Here is an 18555-nt window from a genome sequence, read left to right as displayed (position 1 = left end):
CTATAAAATTCTTAGTCGGAGGGAGAAAGCTTCCGACAGTGCGCGTCTTGAGCCACAAATTCTCCAAATGCATTTCAGTAAGTGTCAATTATGTCCATTTTGACTTTTTGTAGGTGAGGTCAGTCCCCTGCAATTAGCCTGGGTTGTTAGTCCAATAAATAAATATTATACAGTATAATGGTCTATCTTCCTATATGACTGGTGTTAGGTTGTTGTTTTTGATCTTCAAGATTCAAGGATTTTATTGTCATATGATTTGTAATACCACGCAATGATATTCTTATCCTTTTAACTTCCCTGAGCAGACTACATTCCATAATCGAGCAAATAATAAGGTAGGCAATAAATGTAATAGAGCAATAAGGACAATAATCACTATACAATAAATAGACTTACATTCTGAGTATATTACGGAGTAGATTGAGTCAACATGTAAAGCCTGATTAAAAATTAGAATTTTCGAAAGGACCCAATCACTATTTAGTTTATCGCTCGTGTGTAGCAAAACTGTAAAAACCTACAAAGAAAAAAGGAGCTCTTAAAAATGTCCGCTATCGCCATACATGAAGCAAATTCAGCTAAGCCAAAGCGTGCGCGCTTCCAAAGAGAAAAACATTCCTGCAACCTCCAGCGCGCCGAAGCCGCCTCCGTGCTCGGACGCCCGTGGCTTTCGTTTGCCTCGTTAGCGAAGCTGGCTCTTTAAGCTCAGAGAGACGCGGCAGGTTGTCGGCGGTGATGAGCGTCCATTTGTGTCGAGCACCTCCGCTCTTTGATTTTATAAAGCTTAGCGTTCAAACTACACGTGATCCTCTCTAATGAGCTGTTTGTCCATCATATAGTTTTCCTCCAGCAGCTACATGCGAACTAATGCATGATCACAGCACGGCTTGATGAACTTTCGAAGGAATTCCTGAACGTTTTATTTGAGACTTTATCTTTATCCGCTTTCAGTGCCATGAAATCCAGTCGGTGCAATTGTCAGGACCGGTTTGCTTCCGAGAAACTTCCCTTGCCAGCGCTTGAAATTCCACGACAAGCACTAATCCTATCGGGGCTCACGTTTGAACCTAAAAATAAAAAAATAAAAAAAAGCTTGTTAACGCGCGAGATGAAAGCATGCCACAGGTAACCGGCATTAAGTCTGTAAAATTCTATGTTCTTCATGTTTTTAGTGGGATTAAACATCGGTTTTAGGGTATTGAATTGATCGTGCAATAACAGCGGGAAATGTGTGGGTGCTGAAACTTCACTGGAAAAAAAATCGGGATTAATACACCCAAATCTCTGGCGGATTTTAAATTGTGGGTGTGGAAGAATAAATATATATATATATATATATATATATATATATATATATATATATATATATATATATATATATATATATATATATATATATATATATATATATATATATATATATATATATATATATATTATATATATATTAGGGCTGCACAATTATGGCCAAATTAATAATCACGATTATTTCACGATTAAATTACAATTATTCATCATGTTGGGTCAAACATTTCTATTTATTGCCCTTTTTTTAAACAAGCAGTATATACACAAAGCTTCAGGGATTGATTTTTACAAATAGTAATCATAAACTAATATCATTAAATAAAGTAAATAAAAATCCAAACAATATCACAATAAGACGTGACAAAAAACAATGAAAAAACTGAAGCCTGGAACCAAGCACTTTATTTACTTTCAAGTAAATTTGACTCAATTAGCAGTCAAAAGAAAATTTCAGGTCATTTTAAACTGAATTTATTCCATTTTTTTGTCAATCTTTTTTTTTTTTTTTTTAAATGGGTCTCAACTGACAGCCCAAACGTATATATTAGGAATCAGGTGAGAAACTCAACGCCATTTCACCCTGGTAAATAATATATTAGGGTGAGAAAAGCGGAAGCATTATCATGCAATTATATGGGAACCATTGCCCCCTGGTGGTTGGAGGACAAAGTGCTTGACTTGACATATAGATAGCTGGCTTTTTAAAAGATGAACAGCTTTATTAATCGTGTCAGCCATTATCATGATGGCAATTCAAATTTGATTATTGTGCAGCCTTAATATGTACTGTAAGCACAAAAAAATATTAACCAAAAACGATACAAGAACACATTTTTTTAAATGATCAAGACGACAGTGGGAAAATACTAAACGCCGTTTTTACCTTAAACCGGAAATCTGACTAGCTAAAAAAAAAAAAATGCAGTTGAAGTTACATAAACTTGCACTACTAATCCCAAAGGCAAATAAGATTGACATAGTAAGACACACAACCTTTCTGATTGGACATAAAAGTCTTATAACCACATATGACTTTTTAAAAGCAGTCAACCAAGCAAAAACTTCTTCCGTCTTCGTTTGCATTCACACACGAGGGCCGAAGTGTCCTGAATCAGAAGGATTTGTTCTTCACACACCATCCACACATATGTATGCCTTGCATTGTGCATTCTAATGGCCGCCGGCCAACGAATGAGCGGATTAATAATTGACATCCTGCATGAGGAATCGCTAATGAGCTCCGCCGCCCCCAGAGGAAAATAAACAAGCTATTTATTAAATGAAACGGGACACGATGAAGGTTATTATGCTGCGACACGCGTCCGTAATGAGCTTCCTGTTTTGAATGTTAAAGCGGGTCAGGCTCGGGTTGAATGACACAGATGGATGCCGATGCAGTCAAACTGTACCCATTGTGCACAGTATCATTTTTATCATCAGCAAGTCCGCTTCACAGAGTCCAGTGTGTCATTCCAGCTGGCGCCGGCATTCCTGTGTGTTTTTTGCATGCTCTCCCCGTGCCCACGTGGGTCATTTTCTGAGCAAGCCAGCGACCCGAGTGGCTATAGAAAACGGACGGATATATCAAAATGATTTAGCATCCCTGGGATGAGCTAAGTTTAGCATGAGTTGTTAAGGAGGGTAGGCTATTTACAGTATATTTTTTATTTACATTTTATAGTATTAAAAGTTATTAATTTTTCTTCAACAGCTAGTACTGTTTTGCTCTTTCACTGTAAAGTGAGCCCCCAGTTTACGAGATTAATCCGTTCCGCGGTTGGGATCGTAACGCGAATTCGCCGTATGGCGGGCAATCCAAACTATGTTAAATAGCTAATGGTTGTAAAACCCCAGATAAAAACATCAAAATTGAATATACATATTAAAAATTGGTATCAAAATAGTATAGTACGTTATGTAATATAGATGTATACAATTGAATAACATCATAATTAAAAATATACAATGGATTTATTTACCTTTGAGCGATTTATGGCCATATTCCTGAGTGAGTGTAGCCTAGCCTAGGCTAGCTTAGCCTTCTTCGTATTTCTTATCGCCAGCTTCTTTTCTGTAAAAATCATCTTCTTACTTCTCTCTTTAACATCACTAGCAACCCGTTCAAATTTGAATTTAGTAAAATGCGCAATGAATCAAAATCAAATAAAAATCGAAGTAAGGTCTCCTGTAAATCAATTCATCTTTGAAATTTTACGCATGCAGTACAGTACCTATTCAACACCGTGTTATTTTAAGCATGAGGTCGTTAGCATGCGGCCATTTTGACCGTGACACCGACCAATAGCAAACCAGCAAAGACGTAAGAGGTGACGTTTGTATAGACGTATGAGCGCGAACACATCCAACATGGCGGTCAGTGAGCATGCGTGACCGCCATGTTGGATGTGTCGTAAGGTAAAAGGAATGGCGTAAAAAGCGGACAAAAAAATGTAAATCGTTGGTCCACTGTGTATTTATAAATTCCTCATTTTCAGATTTTTGCAAATGTATTGAAATATGACTTACCGAAATATGCCGTCAACTTAAATCCAATCGAACATCGCTTTATATGTGCCTAGCTTGCGATTATTGTTGATATCTGGTAAAAGGCAAGCACATAACCCCGTTTTTTTTTTGTCATCTTAAAGTGTTGTGTATAGAAAATGGATGGATGTACTTTCAACGTCCTTCAAGTGTGCAGAAGGGTGTAACATGACAAAATGTGGCAGCCGCGAACGCAGCTGTGTTCCTCTCAAAGCCTCAAGGTCGCCCCAATGACACCGACGACTGGTAAACATCCGCACACTTTCATCTGCACCACACAAAGATCGCTTGTGTGTTGCCGTCGGACCGCAAAGTGAAAATCCAGAATGATGTCATTTTTTTTTTTTAGGCTTTAATCAGAGTGTCAGATGATGGATGCAAACCGCATGCTAAGCTAGTCATCTTTCATGCTGGGCAGTGGGCTTAACAACACATGACTCGTATTGTATCTAGAATTACATTTTTCTATTATAATTACAAATCTAAAAATATCAAAAAGTATTCTGTTGAGTGTGCTCTAATGCTCTAAAGTTTCACGTCATTCGCACTTGCTTTGTGAGTATATATATATATATATACAGTATATATATATATATATATATATATATATATATATATATATATATATATATATATGTGTGTGTCTGTGATGCGTTGTCACGAAACCAGGCTTGTCGTTGAAAATTAAAATTGATATCTTGATATATTTTAACGCTACACATTTAAAATTCCATTTAAAATTGATGATTATTCAGATTACAATTTTAATTCAAGCAAGATCCCTCACTTGTTTGATTATCGAAAATAATTATCAATTAAATTCATATATCGGTAAATTGTAGCACGTCCAATTTTCAGTATTGCTGTCAGTTTTGTCATTTTTTTTTTCCCAATATGCAAGAAGAGTTTGTTGCTTGAAGTTTTAGTTTTGCATCAGTCACTACAGAATACATGTACCGTATTTTCCGCACTATAAGGTGCACCTAAAAGCCTTAAATTTTTTAAAAAGCTGATGGTGCGCCTAATAATCAGGTGCGCCTTATATATGGATCAATATTGAGATTGGGATTCGTAGATGGGGAATGAACTGATAAAGTAAGCTTTACCTGTTTCTTTTGTGTGTTTACAGTTAAACACGGTTGGTCATATTGACATTGTTATTATGCTATAGAGAGGTATTATTTGAGCTACCATTTTTATTACTTTGAGTATTACTATATTGTGATTGAAAAAGTTCAAAATATGTCATTAATTGAGGGTGCGCCTTATAATCCGGTGAGCCTTATATATGGAAAAAGTTTTAAAATATGTAATTAATTGAGGGTGCGCCTTATAATCTGGTGCGTCTTATATATGGAAAAAAAGTTTTAAAATATGTCATTATTTTGGGTGCGCCTTATAATCCGGTGCGTTTTATAGTCCAGAAAATATGGTACTTAAATCTTTTTTTTTCTACTGTTTCTGCATATCTTCATGTCAGTGACATGCATCAGGCATCACAGTGGACAACTATTAAATAAAAAGCTTTCTCCTCCAGTTTTGAGACTTGAAGTCAAAGATGAACATCTGTTAACTCCAGAGAACTTTCTTTCTATAACTACATTTTTTTTTATGTTGAAGCCTGTACTTTTTTTTTCTCTACAAAATAGTTTCTGTTATTCAATCAAAACTGCCTGTATCACCTTGGGCTGAAAAAAAAAAACGAATATGTCACTCATCTTAATCAAAGCTTTTTTTTTTTGTGGAGTGAAATGATTTTTGTCACTACATGAAGACAAAGATGAAGGTTTACAAAGATGATTCAGACCTTGGGGACGCAGTCAGACTTTTATTACTAACACAAGTCAAGTTACCCTACTTGCACTTTCCCCCTAAAAGAAAGTGTGGCCTCTCCTTCCTCTGACAATTCTTTTGTTTGGCCGTTATTCAGATTGGCGTGGTGTGAATTCACCCAACGAGGTGGCGGTGCCTGTGCGACGGCTTCCCGGTTGCGGCGATGTCTGTTTCCCCCTCTGGCCTTGTAAAAGCTTTAACCGGCGGCTCCCCGTGAGCGCCGGTGCAATTACGGCAGCCGAGTCGCTATTTTGTCAGACGGCGCGCTGCAGGTTTGTTTTTGTGCCGTTCTAACCGTGATGTCACGCAGTGGTGAGCGGGGATTTTGGAGGGGCCAGAGAGGAGGAGGAGCCGACACAATTTTTTTTTACCCAAATCCCCCCAAAAAACAAAACAACAAAAAACGTAAAATAGAATGCTGTGCCTGTTGTATTTGATTATTTGCATGCTAGCGCGAGAGATCAGCCGACACAATTTTTTTGCCCAAATACCCACAAAAAACAAAACAAAAACAACAACAAAACGTAAAATAGAATGCTGTGCCTGTTGTATTTGATTATTAGCATGTTAGCGGGAGAGATCAGCCGACACACTTTTTTTTACCCAGATACCCCCAAAAAACAAAACAACAAAAATAACAAAAAGCGTAAAATAGAATGCTGTGCCTCTTGTATTTGATTATTTGCATGCTAGCGCGAGAGATCAGCCAACACAATTTTTTTGCCCAAATACCCCCAAAAAACAAAGCAACAACAACAAAAAACATAAAATAGAATGCTGTGCCTCTTTTATTTGATTATTAGCACGCTAGCGTGAGAGATCAGCCAACACATTTTTTTTTAACCAAATACCCCCCAAAAAACAAAACAACAACAAAAAAACATAAAATAAAATGCTGTGCCTGTTGTATTTGATTATTAGCACGCTAGCAGGAAAGATCAGCCAACACATTTTTTTTTACCCAAATACCCCCCAAAAAACAACAACAGCAACAAAAAAAACATAAAATAAAATGCTGTGCCTGTTGTATTTGATTATTAGCACGCTAGCAGGAGAGATCAGACAACACATTTTTATACCCAAATCCCCCCAAAAAACAAAACAAAAACAACAACAAAACGTAATATAGAATGCTGTGCCTGTTGTATTTGATTATTAGCATGCTAGCGGGAGAGATCAGCCGACACATTTTTTTTTTTACCCAAATACCATCAAAAAAACAAAACAAAACAGCAAAAAACCTAAACTAGAATGCTGTGCCTCTTGTATTTGATTATTTGCATGCTAGCGCGAGAGATCAGCCGACACTTTTTTTTTCCCAAATACACCCAAAAAACAAAACAAAAACAACAAAAAACGTAAAATAGAATGCTATGCCTCTTGTATTTGATTATTAGCATGCTAGAGGGAGAGATCAGCCGACACATTTTTTTTTTACCCAAATACCCCCAAAAAACAAAACAAAACAGCAAAAAACCTAAACTAGAATGCTGTGCATCTTGTATTTGATTATTTGCATGCTAGCGCGAGAGATCAGCCGACACTTTTTTTTTGCCCAAATACCCCCAAAAAACAAAACAAAAACAACAAAAAACGTAAAATAGAATGCTATGCCTCTTGTATTTGATTATTAGCATGCTAGAGGGAGAGATCAGCCGACACATTTTTTTTTTACCCAAATACCCCCAAAAAACAAAACAAAACAACAAAAAACCTAAACTAGAATGCTGTGCATCTTGTATTTGATTATTTGCATGCTAGCGCGAGAGATCAGCCGACACTTTTTTTTTGCCCAAATACCCCCAAAAAACAAAACAAAAACAACAAAAAACGTAAAATAGAATGCTATGCCTCTTGTATTTGATTATTAGCATGCTAGAGGGAGAGATCAGCCGACACATTTTTTTTTTACCCAAATACCCCCAAAAAACAAAACAAAACAACAAAAAACCTAAACTAGAATGCTGTGCATCTTGTATTTGATTATTTGCATGCTAGCGCGAGAGATCAGCCGACACTTTTTTTTTGCCCAAATACCCCCAAAAAACAAAACAAAAACAACAAAAAACGTAAAATAGAATGCTATGCCTCTTGTATTTGATTATTAGCATGCTAGAGGGAGAGATCAGCCGACACATTTTTTTTTTACCCAAATACCCCCAAAAAACAAAACAAAACAACAAAAAACCTAAACTAGAATGCTGTGCATCTTGTATTTGATTATTTGCATGCTAGCGCGAGAGATCAGCCGACACTTTTTTTTTGCCCAAATACCCCCAAAAAACAAAACAAAAACAACAAAAAACGTAAAATAGAATGCTATGCCTCTTGTATTTGATTATTAGCATGCTAGAGGGAGAGATCAGCCGACACATTTTTTTTTTACCCAAATACCCCCAAAAAACAAAACAACAAAAACAACAAAAAACGTAAACTAGAATCCTGTGCCTCTTGTATTTGATTATTTGCATGTCAGCGCAAGAGATCAGCCGACACATTTTTTTTTACCCAAATACCTCCAAAAAACAAAATAACAAAAAATGTAAAATAGAATGCTTTGCCACTTGTATTTGATTATTAGCATGCTAGCGGGAGAGATCAGCCGACACATTTATTTTACCCAAATACCCCTCAAAAAACAAAAAAACAACAATAAAACGTAAAATAGAATGCTGTGCCACTGTATTTGATTATTAGCATGCTAGCAGGAGAGATTAGCCGACACCGATTATCGGTAGTCAAGGAGGTTTAATACAACTTGTACAACCATCAACACCCACGGGTTAAAGCTATATGCGAATACAGTACAGTGGTCATGCTTTTACCTCTGTGTCCTAGATCAGCGATCCCCGATCACAGCGGTCCCCGATCACCAGTCCGCGGCCTGCTACCGGTCTGTTAATCAATTAGAGAAAGCGATTTTGTCTTTGAAAAACCTTTTGTTTCGAAAACAGATTATTTTGGATTTGTTTCAGTCACTTGATTGCCTAGATTTTATCCACAAGTAAGTTAAACGGATAAGAAACTGAAATTTTTGGGAGGGGAAAAGGCCCATCGAGAGACAGGTGACGAGTCTACAGCTTCAAAGAAAAGAAAACCTTTTAACAGACGAAACTAGGAATCCTACTTGCAATAAGGATTCTCTACATTTTTTTTTCTTACCGAACCACATGAGCTCGCAAGTATTTTCGATACACCCGACGTTCCACCTACGTGCTAAATTGTCTTACTCATGCTAGTGGTGGATAGTGAAACGGTTTTACTAATGGGTACTATTACAAGGACTTGGAGCTAGTTACCAAGGATACCAAATAAATGGCTTTTGCATGAAGCCATCAAGAGGGAAGCTACTAGTGAGTGACACGGACCTACTAGTTGAGTCTTTCTACTCAGCAAAAACTACAATCTCAACGCTAACACACAGAAGCTAAGCCAGCGCCCAAACACACTTTGATGCACTTGAAGAAAAACTTTAGATTGGCTCATATTTCTGTTTGGTGACTATTCTACATCTCGGCGCAGTCATAAATACACCGAGTCCTACGCGGGCGAGTGTGCTGCAATAATATGAATAAGCTCCAGCGTGTGTTTGTATGCGAGTGTGTGTTTACGTGTGTGTGTGAGGTCTTTTGTTCCCTGACGCTAAAAAGGCTGAAGGAAGCATCTCCATTTAGATTGCTCCCTGCACAAGCACATCAATGCACCTTTGAGGCCAATGGCTTTTTTGCATGTGCACACATATGCATTAGACACGACAAACCACACACACACACACACACACACACACATTCACATCTACACTGAAACATCCGAACAAAATGTTTCCCATAGGAAATAATGGAATTAGAAATCACCTGTTCTAGCCCTCATAAAATTCAGTGGCATGCTGCAGTTTTGCACTTTAGCATTAGGATTCTGCAGTCATCAAAACCTATTTAATACAGTTTTCTTTTTGAATTAAGTGCAAATTAATTGGAACTTAAGGAAATGCATTGCTGAATTGTGTATGACTCCTTATATGACTCCTCCTCCTTTTATTTGACTTCCATTCTTCAGTTAGAATTAATGTAGGTAATAGCTGTGTTGTAAGTATGGAAATGCTGCCATCCAATGGTCACAGTTAGCACTACAGTGCTCAACTGGCTTATTTTAGATACGCAACAGTCAACGCTGTCAGCTACCATTCATAAAATAACGTATTTGACCATAATTTTAGAATTGTGGAATATATAGCCAGTTATGAACTTTATTTGGTGTCTGTTTCATACATTGGGGCACAATATGATAATTTGTTCAATTATGTTGAGAAAGAATTTGGATAAATACCGTTAAAATCTTGAAATTTGAGTAACTTATTGTATTCAAAATGAAAAGAATGAAAAAGAAAATATGATACATTGACTGATAAGTAACAAGAACTTTGATATATACCTGCACACACATCTTGTAATACCTATAATAAATCATACTATTAAAGGGACAGTGTGTAAGATTTTGACTGTTTTTATTAAAAAGGAATAAATTAAATGATTGAATATTTAAAAAACTTGCAAACGAATGTGTAAATATAATTATAGGTCTAGTTCTCATTAAATTATATTACATTATATTATATGACATCATTTATTTATTTATTTATTTATTTATATTACCGTGATTAATGAAGAAGCGTTAGTTGGTTTATTAAAAAGTGAAAAAGTATTAAATTACATTTATTAACACCTGTAAAAAACGTCTTAAAAAAACCCTTAAAGATTTTCACCAGTTAATTGGCTCTTAATTTGAAAATACCATTATATTGCTCCTTTCAGTAACACTGTTAACGCCATTGACATCAAATGGGGTCAAAAATGTTTTCTTATTATTTATTTATTTATTTATTTATTTATTTTACCGTGATTAATGAAGAAGCATTTGGGCATCTCTGCTTTATTAAAAAGTGAAAAAGCAATTAGTTACATTTGTTGACACCTGTAAAAAACATCTTAAAAACCCTTAAACATTTTCACCAGTTAATTGGCTCTTAATTTGAAAAGACCATTATATTGCTCTTTTCAGTAACACTGTTAACGCCATTGACATCGAATGGGGTCAACAATGTTTTCTTATTATTTATTTATTTTTTTATTTATTTTAGTGTGATTAATGAAGAAGCGTTAGGGCATCTCTGCTTTATTAAAAAGTGAAAAAGCAATAAATTACATTTGTTGACACCTGTAAAAAACATCTTAAAAACCCTTAAACATTTTCACCAATTTGTGGCTCTTAATTTGAAAAGACCATTCTATTGCTCCTTTCAGTAACACTGTTAACGCCATTGACATTGAATGGGGTCAACAATGTTTTCTCATTAGTTATTTATTTTACTGTGATTAAAAAAAGAAGCGTAAGGGCATCTGTGGTTTATTAAAAAGTGAAAAAAGCATTCAATTACATTTGTTGACACCTGTAAAAAACGTCTTCAAAACCCTTCAAAATTTTCACCAGTTAATTGGCTCTTAATTTGAAAAGACCATTATATTGCTCCTTTCAGTAACACTGTTAACGCCATTGACATTGAATGAGGGTCAACAATTTATTTATTTATTTATTTTACCATGATTAATGAAGAAGCGTTTGTGCATCTCTGCTTTATTAAAAAGTGAAAAAGCATTAAATTACATTTGTTGACACCTGTCAAAAAACGTCTTAAAAACCCTTCAAAAAAATGTCACCAAAGTGCCTTCATGTATCTCTAGGAACCCCTAAATGAAAACTTCTTTTGTCCCTCGAAACTTTTTTGTTCTAACCCTTCAAGGACGCACACAAACCAGCTAATTGTCTCTGACCTTTGTTTCCGTGAATATGTGACCGTGATGGTTTAATATTAACAGCGTGTTCAACCCTACATCAATATGTTGATTTTTGTATTTATTAATATTGCATAGGCGCAATTTTAATAAATAAACCACCCTATAACGTGAGGGTTCTGTCCCTGGCCTTTTTTTCCTTTCACCGTTTCATCACATTTAATTGACTTGTCAGTAAAACGGAGAAGAAAAAAAAAATGTCCGATGTAATTTGATTTCGAATTAATTAACCGCACAGGCTGTTATTTATTCCATCACGAGGGCAGAGGGTCTTCTCTCAGTTTTAAATATGACATCCAAAACCTGCTTTTTTTTTCCATTCATCATTCGTGCCTAGCAGAAGAGTTGGGTTTTGACTTTGATTTTTTTTTTTTTTTTTTTTAAACAATCAATTTCACAGGCAGTCCGCACTGTGCGGGAGGGAAAAAAAAAAACAAAACAAAAAAACACATTCCTCGGCTTGTTTACACCAGCGGCGTTATTCAATTAGCGGCGAAGCACCTTGATGACGTGACGCGGGCACCAGCAGGAAGCTTTTTTTTTTTTTTTTCTTGTTTGTTGTACTGTTTTTAATCTTTTAAGAGATGTGAAAATGCACAAACAACACCAAGGATGCCGGAGAACAAACCAGCTGCGACAAAGGAGCACATTTTGCATAAAGGCGTCGCCGTAAATGAATTGATTGAACGCTCGAAGCGCTAACATCTCGCTTGTCTTTTGAAAAGGCAACACCAGCGAGACCGACATCAAAAAAAGCGATAAGAAATTGTGGCAATTTCAAAAAACGCGCAGTTTGAACAGGGAACAAACAAACGAGAATTTTACTTACTTTTTGGAGGGCGATCAGAGCTAAAAATACATAAAAAAAAAAAAAAACATCGCAAAATCAAGACAAACAAAATTGTATTTTTTCTATTACTTTCCGATCTTTGACTTTGAGTGTGCGTGGCTTTAAGAGGCGGGGCATATGAGAGATGTTAACTGGAAAATCTGTCAGCCATTTTGAGTGCTCAGGTGGCAACCAATCACGTCTCGGCTTGCGAATGTCACATGATTGGTCATTACCTGAAATGAAAAAAAAAGTATTTTCACATTTAGTATAATTGCCTCGTAGATTGTTTTTTTTAATACACAAAAATGACAAAAAAAAACATTATACAGCACATCATGGTATTTTTTATTTATCAATGATGGGCGAGTATCAGTAACAAATGTTGGTATCAGGCCGATACCTCGGCTTTTTTCAAAGTGTCGGTACTTGCGATGGCGATTAGGAATCACAAACTAGAAAATCGGCTTTAATTTTATGAATTAGTTTGCGTTGTAAAACGGAAGTATCAAAAACGTGCGGGATTGTAGCATTCGAGGTCTGGGTTATGACAACCCTGATGTACGATGTTTCCTCGTACTTGTACTTTTTTCTCATGCTTTCAACCCTGCATTTATAGTCTAGTACTGCTTACCTGCAGTTTTTTTTCTAAACTAGCCACTGGGGGCAATCACCTGATAAACAAAGAGAGACAGAAGAAGATGCTATCAGAGCATCGATTTTGAGTTTGAACTGCTATTTTACTCGCCACCAGGGGGCACTCCATCAGTAAATGCAGCCAGGCTTGTTATTGTTGTGTTGTTGCAGTATTCTAACGATCCATGTGTGGGGGTTTTATGTTGAATATATGCTGGTGCTGCTGGTCTGTGTTGAAAGCATAATGATGCGGTAATCGGGCATGTTTGAATACAAACAAAAAATTAAAAAAAAAAACTACAACTACTGCAGTGCAGTCTTTACATGACAAAAATGATTTTCTGTTAAATACACATGCACTAATATGTGATGAAATAAACACGTATGAAAATCCGCCACCAAACACGACATGCAATCTGCTCGGAGTCAAAGCTCTATTTTTGTCCGATTAGAAAATCCAACTAAAACTAACAACAGGACCTTTTGATACTTAGTGTGGAGCAGGTCAAAGCACAGAAAAGTGCTCGCAGATATGTTGATGCCTCTGAAGTTCAGAGTGTCATTAGGTGCGCGAGTGGAGCTTGTGTGTGTGTGTTTGTGTGTGCGTTTGCTGATAAGCATCACTCATTACTTGCTGAGTTAGTTCTGCGCAACGGCCCCGCGGCTACATCGCGGCGCACCGCTCATCTGCACGCACGCGTACGTTTGCACATGGATGCGTTTGCAGATAACGTGGAGCATCTCTGCACTTGAAATGAATATGACTTTTAATGATATGTTGACTCCAGTGTCTTTTCACAACGTCAACATGACACACACACACGATCCATAAGATATTATTAAATAAATTGACCAGCAAAGTGAAGGATTTGCCTCTGCCCCTGGGGGTCCTTTCATCATTATTTTCCTAACATTGAGCCCTGTTAATTATTGCCGTTTTTTTTTTTTTTTTTCCCCCCCTAACAAAAGCATTATTAAAAGAATTCCATGGAAAAGACATCACTGCTGCAAGAACATGCCTGTGGGGTCACAAATGTGAGGTTATGAACCCAACGTTAGGATCGCGTTTAACTCTAATTAGGATGCAAATTAGGATCAACTGGTCAGCCCGTGCAATTTATAATGAAGTAAATACACGTGTTAGAGGGTAAATGAGGTCAAAGGTCATGCTCTTTTTTTCTAAACCTCATTTATTCGAATATATTATTTACCTAGTAGGTTAATCAGTGCCAAAAATATCTTCATAAATGTTTATATTATATACATATCCATTACATCAGTGATTCTCTCTTTTTTTTTGATTATATACAAAACAATAACAGTATAACCTCATTTATTATTATATCTTGCTTACCGACTTGGTCGATCAGTAACATAAATCCCCTCATAATTATTCATATTTTATACCTAAGCATTAAATCAACCATTATTTTAACTCTTTGTTTTAATTATATAAAAAATAATCGTATATCCTCTTTTATTATATTTATGGGTTCATCATTGCCAAAAATATGCTGATAATTGTTCATATTTACATTAAATCAGCGATTTAATTTGATCTTTTCTTAGCATTTTTTTGTGGGGGGGTTATCTAAAATATAATTTGTATTCTCGTTTATTATATATTGTTTATCTAGTTGGTTGATCATTCCCAATAATATCTCATAATTATTCATATTTTATTCCTATACATTAAATCGGTGATTCTCAACCTTTATTTCGGCTTTTTTTTTTTAAATTACTGCTATATGAAAAAAAATAAATAAATAAAAGTGCATCCTCATTTATTATTATATATTTACCTAGTGGGTTGATCATTACCCAAAGTATCCTTGTAATTGTTCATATTTTAAACCTGTCCATGAAGTCAAATATTCTCATTTATTTTAACTTTTTTTTTATATCAAATAAAAAATGTGTATTTATCACATAAGGCGCAAATAAAAAGCTTAAAAATTCAATAGTGCACCCTACAATCATTTGTGTCTTGTGTGCGCACTGACTGCCCAAATTTATAAAAATGTTATTTTGTGACTTGAATTATTGATTGATAGGGAAAGAAACACTCGCAGTATGTACACGAGCAGCGAGAAACCAAAACAAGAACAAATCTGTCCTCAGTGTCACGCTCAAAAGCACAAACATATTGGGACTTTTTTTCTTTTTACTGTTTTGAGATTGCCTCCTGACCCTGTAAAGACCAACAGGTGCATGTTTTACGCGCGTAAATAGTGAGGGACAAAGAATGTGGGTGGAAGCTGAAAGGTGTTTCTCTAGTTTGCAGGAGGTCAGCCAAGGTTCCCGTTCAATTGATTTCTGCAGGCAAAATAAAACCTGCTGAAAAAACCTGATCAACCTGCTGTTACTTTTGTCCTTTTTTTCTGAAACTAACCAAAACGGAAATATTTCGTTCGAGGAAATGGCAGGTTTATATATATATATATATATATATATATATATATATATATATATTTATTTTATTTTATATATATATATATATATATATATATATATATATATATATATATATATATATATATATATATATATATGTGAAGGAAAAGAGGCCTTTTTAATAGGAAAAAACATAATTTTGGGTGAAAAAAACGTGTGAAAAAACATTTTAAAAAGTAATGTAACACACCTCCCTGGTTTTCTGTTTTTATTTATATATATATATATATATATATATATATATATATATATATATATATATATATATATATATATATATATATATATATATATATGTGAAGGAAAATAGGCCTTTTTAATAGGAAAAAACATAATTTTGGGTGAAAAAAACGTGTGAAAAAACATTTTAAAAAGTAATGTAACACACCTCCCTGGTTTTCTGTTTTTATTTATATATATATATATATATATATATATATATATATATATATATATATATATATATATATATATATATATATATATATATATATATATATATATATATATATATATATATATATATATAAAATGCATTTTAATTCTTTTTCTTTATATATATATATATATATATATATATATATATATATATATATATAATGCATTTTAATTCTTTTTCTTTATATATATATATATATATATATATATATATATACGAAGGAAAAATGGCCTTTTTAATAGGAAAAAACATGATTTTGGGTGAAAAAAAACGTGTGAAAAAACATTTTAAAAAGTAATGTAAGATTAAATTTGGTTTTATTTTCTTAAGTGCTCTGTGTTGATATTGGTCGCTCTGTGATGGCAATAAAAATGGAATTATAAGAAATCAAGCCAGCCACACTCCTAATAAGGCCAACATTTTTTTTTTTCAAGAAAACAATTTTTTTATTCTAATTTTAGACAAAATCTTTTTTTTAACTCATTATCGCAAAGTTTTTAAGAGGAAAAATATTCAAGGGAAAACATAGTATTTTTTTTTATATTTATTTTTTTTATTTGAAAAAAGTTCAAAATAAAAGATTTCAGGGAAAAACTACATTTCCAGATGATTTCACCCTCATGATTTGTCAAACACGTCGCAGTAAATTTTTGATTAACCCCCATTGGCTGTTTGACGTCAGCCAGCGACAACACAAGTTCAAAACATCGCCGCATATTTAGCTCTCAAAGACATCCCTGCATCTATAAATGTCTTTTTCATTTTTGTTGTTCGCATCGGCGTTGGCCAGACGATCTTCGGCGAGCTTTCGTGGGCCGCCGGTCCGGACGGCCTCTAATTAGACGTCCAGGACCAAACACCTGAGAGCCATTTGGGGCTTCCGGGAACAAACGCGTAGCTCATTACGGGCGAGAGCGAGCCGATTGATTCATGGAGCCTCTCGTCACTTTTGGCCCCGAGTGCCGGCGCGGTGTCTCGTTAGCGCGGCGACAGCGCATGCAAATGTTAAATAGTCGTTAGGACGCTTTTGTTTGGGTCGCGCACGGGGAGTCGCCACTGGGGATTCTTGTCCTGATTTACCTGCGTTCACCTTTTCGCTGCTTCCTCTGCGTTACTAATTAGATCTTAGGGGCATATTCTACTTAGAACGTACTATGGCCGTCATTCGGAAAAGAATTGATGTCGTAGATAACAGCACATAGTGAGGAGGAAGGTTTTTTTGTTTGTTTTGTTTTTTAGGATTGTTTCCTGCTTTTCTTTCTTACTGACTTGGACTAAGTTTCATATTAAGGTTTTAAGACAGTATTAATGTGGTAAGATTTCTCAGCAGTTTGGTAATGGTACCAGTCATTCATTTTTCATTCCCAGAAATATTTTGAAATTCTGCCCACGTGACCTGACCTGCTGTGGTCCACCTGGATCGGCTGCTACTCAGTTGCGTGTCTTCTGAATGGAAGTCTCAAGATTTGTGGTGACATACTGTAAATGTGACATGTGCATGTTTTTTTTCCAGGCTTATACTATGTCCCCCATTAGGGACATGGCTAAATCTTGTTTTTTCGTCCTTCTACCCCTCGTGTTTTCTTTTCTCTGCTAATTTCTCGAGCGCTACTTAGCGAGTAACGACCTTTTCGTCCTGTCTCCCTCTTATGGTCTTTATTTTTTTACGCTTCTTAGTAGTATAGATTTTCAGGCCCGTTATTGATACTCATTCTCGGCAGTCAGGAAGGTCGACGACCAATATTTAAAGCCGATATTGATTACAAGGAATCGAGGAATATTTATTGCAAAAACGATTCTTTTTTGAAATAATACAAACACCCGCACTTAATTTCATTTCAATTGTTTCAGACCCTCCTGTGGCTTATGCACATCCACCATACACACACACAGGCATGGTTGCAAACACACGCATATGAGAACACTTTTCTCCTTAAAAACCACTTAGTTAATTCTACTGAACTTCCTGTCAGAGTGATCATTTGTTATTGAAAAAAATGTGGACGATGACATCATAAATTAGCAGCTAGCTGGGTGTTAGCCTGCATGCTGCTTAGGTCCCCACTCATAAGTAAACTGGCTGTGTTGTAATGTGTAGTATAAAGCATGTACATATACTTTTTTTGGGAGGGTATTTTGAATAAATATAAGGAGAAAAAAAACATAAAAATCAACCCGATTTTTTTTTTCCCTTGATTGCAATCAGTTGAAAATGATGCAGTCGGGCCCTATTTCCCATCACGTGGTCTGACTCCCTAATTATAACTACAACAGTCCCAAATACAAACTACGACAATTTTTACTCCAACCGCAACTTACTACTGCACCATGTACTTCATTCATAATTACAGTAAATTAGAAACTGTAACTACGCGTGTCACTTAATAAAGGAAAGGTGCTAACAGGTCACAGATTAAAAAAAACTGGGTGTGAACTGCCAGTTTGAGATTGGAGGAAAGTGAAATATTTAAAAGTCAAAAGAAGAAAAAAAATACATGCTTTTTTTTTCTTTTTTTCTAAGCTCCAGCCTTTCCCAAATTATTCGGGGTGGTGGCTAACAGAGCAGAGAATGGAGTGTAGCTCACGGCGATCTTAGCTAGGCTCAATTGAAATGGCGGGCCAGGCAATTATACTGTCAGAGCGCACACACATACGAATACACA

The 18555-nt window shown here is 35.5% G+C and overlaps 1 protein-coding gene across 2 annotated transcripts in view; it reads left to right on the top strand.

Moving 5' to 3' along the window:
- LOC148419921 (uncharacterized) overlaps positions 1 to 18555 on the top strand; it is a 246039-nt gene that overhangs the window by 176679 nt on the left and 50805 nt on the right. The window contains exon 3 of one of the 2 annotated variants that reach the window (XM_088422280.1): positions 3957 to 4098. In XM_088422280.1, the coding sequence (XP_088278406.1) occupies positions 4029 to 4098 (70 nt within the window). In that variant the 5' untranslated portion in view covers positions 3957 to 4028. Of the gene's footprint in view, positions 1 to 3956; positions 4099 to 18555 lie in introns of those variants that run through there. The other variant, XM_088422281.1, reaches the window with a different exon arrangement.

This window comes from Hippichthys cyanospilos, chromosome 8 (genome assembly GCF_059441005.1).
Source record: "Hippichthys cyanospilos isolate Australia breed blue-spotted pipefish chromosome 8, RoL_Hcya_1.0, whole genome shotgun sequence".
NCBI lineage: Eukaryota > Metazoa > Chordata > Actinopteri > Syngnathiformes > Syngnathidae > Hippichthys > Hippichthys cyanospilos.
Note: the sequence above shows the minus strand (reverse complement) of the source record. Positions and strands in the feature narration are given on the sequence as shown.